Source organism: Impatiens glandulifera, chromosome 3, assembly GCF_907164915.1.
Source record: "Impatiens glandulifera chromosome 3, dImpGla2.1, whole genome shotgun sequence".
NCBI classification, from domain to species: Eukaryota; Viridiplantae; Streptophyta; class Magnoliopsida; order Ericales; family Balsaminaceae; genus Impatiens; species Impatiens glandulifera.
The window spans coordinates 62,790,956-62,796,680 of record NC_061864.1 but is presented as its reverse complement, the minus strand read 5'-3'; the positions used below and the strand labels follow the sequence as shown (position 1 = coordinate 62,796,680).

Sequence of the window (5,725 nt, the reverse complement as noted above, 5' to 3'; positions counted from 1 at the left end):
ATATAATGTTATGAGAAATTTAGATTGATGCGGTTAATATGTCAGACATACATATTTGAGTGAACTATCTAGTTTATAGAGAAATAATCGAACTTTCTATTATTATAATCGTCCGATGCGTATATTCATAACACTATTATTATAACGTTTTCTAAGATTCATTCTAAAAAGACATTAAAAACGATCCAAGATTTAATCATTTTTCTCGAAACCTACTCATCATATTTTGTTTTCGAATATACATTTGGCCACATCACCCTCTCTATATCTAACAGCTGGCATCTACCGAACTTTCTTCCGTTTACTTAATTCTGACCAACTTAACAGCGTGTGTCATTTTCATTCCTCATATTTCATACCATTCAAGAACACTCAATAATTTTATCTCCAAAGAAGAAGAAGACGACAACTTTCCAAAACTAAATCTGCTCTACTCTCTCTTCTTCATCAGTACTACTTCACAATTCCAATCCACTGGATTGGAAAGAAGAAGAAGAAGAAGAAGCGCCATGAGTTTCAGGGAAGAAGGTAGTGACGATGGAAGAGATCTTAAGAAACCGTTTCTTCACACAGGAAGTTGGTACAGGATGAGTTCAAGGCAATCAAGTATGATGGCTTCTGCTCAAGCGATTCGAGATAGTTCAATCTCTGTTGTTGCCTGTGTTATGATAGTAGCTTTGGGACCAATCCAATTCGGTTTCACTGTAATAATATATATACCTTTATCTCTCTCCAGATCCTTGTTCGTTTTTCGAATTATTTATCACGAATGTTGTTTTTTTCATCTTTGTAGTCAGGTTATTCATCGCCTACTCAATCCGCCATCACAGAGGATCTATCGCTTACAGTTTCTGAGGTTTTGATTCGAAATCAACTTTCGATTTTTCTTTTCTTATGTCTATTATGATTCTTACTAAGTTGAATATCATTTTCTCAGTACTCTTGGTTTGGTTCTCTGAGTAATGTTGGCGCTATGGTTGGAGCAATTGCTAGCGGCCAGATTTCTGAGTACATTGGACGCAAAGGGGTAATGCTTTGTGCATTTAATATTATTGTAATGATTCAACAAGGTTTAGGAAGAACAGAAGAACTGAGGTTGATTCATAAGGGGGAAACAACTAGGTTTACACCAAAATAGCTTATCATATAGTTAGTTTTGTCATTACAAATTTCGTGTGAATAATACAAGTATTTGATCTTTCTTTTGAAATCCTGAAATCTGTTTTGGCCTCTTCTACATTGTGTACAGTCTTTGATGATTGCAGCCATTCCGAATATCATTGGTTGGATCACTATATCCTTTGCTAAAGTGAGTTTTTCTTTCTGTCTATCATGTTGTTCAAGACAGTGATGTAAGTTTATGATATATGCTTACTCATAGTTCATCTTGTTTCCTTAGGATTGTTCATTTTTGTACATGGGAAGATTGTTAGAAGGGTTTGGTGTTGGGATAATATCTTATACGGTAAATAATCTATATATCCCATATGTCAGTGGAATTATTTGCAATGTATTTCAAGTGACTAAGAGTGTTTTTCTTTATTCAATTACTAAAAGGTACCAGTTTACATAGCGGAAATAGCACCACAAAATATGAGAGGGGCGTTGGGCTCAGTTAATCAGGTTAGCTTATATTTGGTGGTATTTTTCTTGCTTTATTTCAAACCATTAATGTTAATGTGTTCTTCTCTTAGCTCTCTGTCACAATAGGAATAATGTTGGCTTACTTGCTTGGACTTTTTGTTCATTGGAGGGTTCTCGCAGCTCTAGGTAAAGTCTTCGAAGCAATTGAAGCATGTCTTGTTAAAATGATTGATTTCATGTGGCTTGTCATGTATGGTTCCTAACTGTCTTGTTAGATCATTTCATAGACTATGTTAATTAAAACCTCTCAACAGGAGACGTCCCCACACATTAAGAAAGAAGTGAAGAATAATATTATGATTTTATCTTGATTGAGAGTCTTTCCTTCAAATGCTTATAATAGGGCAATCTGAATCATCCTCAAGTTCTTTTTATATTATCAAAGGGTAATATTATTCAGTTTTTTTTCTACAGAAAGAAAGTTTAGCCGGGGATTTATTTTTCATAGCAGTTTAGCTACAATTTGAAGTCTCCTTTTATCCTGGATTTGTAACATTGTTGAAACAGACTTGCAGGATACTCAAAATTTTCTTCTTTTTTTCCCTTTCAGGAGCTTTGCCATGTCTAGTATTAATTCCTGGCCTATTCTTCATTCCAGAGTCTCCTCGGTGGCTGGTAAGTCTTGCAAAGTTAATTTTTTGTTATCAGCTTCTCTGATTGTAAGTAGATTTATATTTCTGTTATTGCTCAAGAAAGAATTTGTAACTCAAAACAGGCAAAAATGGGGATGACCGATGATTTTGAAACTTCTTTGCAAGTTCTTCGGGGATTTGATACTGACATCACCGTTGAAGTAAATGAAATCAAGGTAAATCATTGAGAAATCGGGAAATGGGGATCAATTCACTTTGATTTGCATTGTGTTGTTGCTTATTTTCATTATCATTTTAATCATGCAGAGATCTGTGGCATCAACCAGCCGAAGAACCACAATCCGTTTTAGAGAACTCAAGCAGAGAAGATACTGGTTCCCCCTCATGGTACTTAATTCTCCATTGATTTTTCTGTTTAAACATGTAGCCTACAATTGACACTCCTAACATTTTGCAGGTAGGAATTGGACTGCTTATGTTACAACAGTTAACTGGAGTTAATGGTGTTTTATTCTACTCTAGTACCATTTTCGCAACTGCTGGTATGTCAAAACGGATTTCTCATCTTACATGGTGGGGGTAATTTGTTCCTTCAAACTAGCTTATGCAGTCTCTTTTATGATTTTGCGGTATTTTCCATTATGACTTGCGTAGGGAAGGTTGATGAGAAACTAATGGAAACTGTTAATGGCTGTTTTATGGTGTGTGCCTAATTGGAAACATTGAATTTTTTATAGGAATTTCCTCTAGCAATGTTGCTACCTGTGGAGTTGGTGCTGTTCAGGTAACTTTTTAAGGCAATGTTTGAATTGGAATTAGAATTTAATTGAATTACAATTCAATTGGAAAAATCATTGAATTATAAGTTTTAAGAAATTTTATGTTAACCGTAAGACAATGTAAGATTTGAGTGAACTCATAGACACGAGTGATGTGACTTGACTTAAGGTCGAAAGTGCTCGAGCTTGACATCATGTACATTTTCTGGTTTTTGTATTGAACTGGTATTCGTTTGAGCATAGGATGCAACTTTTGTATAAAACATAATCTACCTAGATTTACAGAAAAATAAATAAATTGTTTTAAAAAAGATTCCCATTTAATGGCTGTACATATCATAAGGTAAACCCTTACAACTTTCCCAAAAAATTATTCTTTATCAATAGAATACTGTAACAGGGAAATTCAGTGAAGGCTCATTAGTTCAATGGTTGAGCATAAGAACTAATGTACATGTGGTCTTCCTTAGAACATAGACAAGCAATTGAACTTCGAGTCTTCACACCCGGACTATTTTTATAAAAAAGAAAAAAAATTAACGGGGCAATTCCAGTTCTTTAATTTAAAAGATCAAACAGTAAAATTGGAATTGGGTTTCAATTCATCACAAACCAAAAACATATCCTAAGTTTATAAGGATTTGATAGTTTCAAAAGTTGTTCTCCTTGAAGTGATTGATAATGGCTTTTGCACAATTTAGGTGATTGCCACTGGAATTTCTACTTGGTTGGTTGACAAGGCCGGACGTAGACTACTACTTATTGTGAGTTTGGTTACATTTTTATAATTGATTGATATTCTTAACATAAAGCTGATTTATTTATCACTTTCTAGATTTCCTCCTCCATGATGATTATTAGCCTCTTGCTTGTTTCAGTATCATTCTTTGTCAAGGTAAATAATGCTTCTGCAATTTTAACATTGACATTTTCTATATTGATCGATAATTAAGTATTTTTACACTCCCTTATGGTTCTTAGGATTTGACTTCGTCTGGTACTACCCTTTACGAAGTAGTGTGCATTTTGTCAGTCGTTGGAGTTGTGGTACGTATTGTGTGAATCAAAACTAGCATTTAAAGAGCAAATGAGGAACAACTAACTAAACTTGTTCTTTTTTTAGTGCTTGGTCATCGGTTTTTCACTTGGATTGGGATCAATTCCCTGGATTATAATGTCTGAGGTACACATCTTGTTGTTAAAGCATATGTTTTTTTCTCTTTTCTTTCAATTGTTGTTTATGAAGAATTGATTTCACAAATAATATATTGCAATTTCCAGATCCTTCCAGTCAGTATTAAAGGCTTGGCTGGAAGTGTTGCTACATTGGGGAATTGGTTCTGTGCTTGGGTTGTCACAATGACAGCCAATTTGCTTTTGAATTGGAGCAGTGGAGGTTTGTTCTTATACTTATTTTAGTAAATAATGACTCCCCTGTTTATTCATTTGCTTGAGTTTTTCAATCATAGTTCACATCCGTGTGTGAGTTTGTTTATACGCTTCATTTGTTTATACCTTTTTGATGCATTTGACTCGACTTGTTTATTGACGTAAATATCGTGACCAATTTTCTACCATTTGTTTTTTCTGCTAAGATGTTGATAATGGTTTTGGTGAATTCAGGAACATTTTTGATATACATGATCATGAGTGTGATCACCTTGATATTCACTGTTCTATGGGTGCCTGAGACAAAAGGAAGGACTTTAGAAGAAATTCAATGGTCATTCAGATGAGCCTTTACTTTATTCTTATTGTGTTATGTATTTCCAATTTTGCCCTCCCACTCAAATAATACTTCTTTGCAAGATTCTAAGAGGATTGGTAAGATTATGGATTATTGTATTTATTTGTAATTTTGTAAAACATAATCGATAAATATTTTCCAATTTTATTGGATTCATTAGATTTAATTATTTCTTTAATTGATTCAATCTAATCAGGAAATGGAAAGAAGATAAGTTATTTATATTAATTTGATTTATTTTAAAAAATATTAATGGATTAAGATTTTTAAAAATATATTATTTTTAATTAAAATAATTTAAAAGTATTAATATATAAATGTTTTTTTTATATAAAAGATATTTAGTATTTTTATTAATAATTTAGTAATATAATTGATAAAAGATTGGATTAAATAATATTTGATTATTTTTTTAAAGTATAATTATATTTGGTAATTGTATGTTCGTATATAAATTAATTATATTTTATTTTGTTATATTAATATTTTTAATAATATATATTTAGTATTTTATTTTATTATTTTATTATAAAATAAAATATAAAAAATATGTACATTATTTTAATAAGATTAATAATTCTACATTATATATTTATTTATAATATATTATTAAAGAGAAATGATTAGGTGAAAGAATTAGATGAGGGAATTTGGTGAGGGAATGACTTGGCATAATCTTATTCGCTGAAAAAATCAAATAGTTTCTCTATTTTCTCTCTTTCCTTCCACTTTTACAATTTCCAACCAATGAAGTGATGACAGGTCATTCTCTCACCAAATTCAAAAGGTAAAGGTGAGATTGTAAAATATATGATATTTTTAAAATTTCTATATATATAACAAAATAATATATATATATATATATATATATATATATATATATATAATACTTATAAATAAATAAATAATTACTAGCAAATTTATAAATAATTAAATTTGCATATTCATTTCAAAAATTATAT

The 5,725-nt window shown here is 31.3% G+C and overlaps 1 protein-coding gene across 1 annotated transcript; it reads left to right on the top strand.

The window, feature by feature from the left end:
* Positions 1-358: 358 nt before the first annotated feature.
* Positions 359-4,932, top strand: LOC124933016 (sugar transporter ERD6-like 4). The gene is made up of 18 exons (XM_047473740.1): positions 359-704; positions 794-856; positions 938-1,027; positions 1,250-1,309; positions 1,400-1,465; positions 1,558-1,623; positions 1,695-1,770; positions 2,195-2,259; positions 2,360-2,452; positions 2,544-2,624; positions 2,695-2,779; positions 2,975-3,021; positions 3,718-3,780; positions 3,852-3,911; positions 3,998-4,063; positions 4,140-4,199; positions 4,298-4,412; positions 4,640-4,932. The coding sequence occupies exons 1-18, from the start codon at positions 510-512 to the stop codon at positions 4,750-4,752; spliced, it is 1,464 nt and encodes a 487-aa protein (XP_047329696.1). The 5' UTR covers positions 359-509; the 3' UTR covers positions 4,753-4,932.
* Positions 4,933-5,725: the final 793 nt, after the last annotated feature.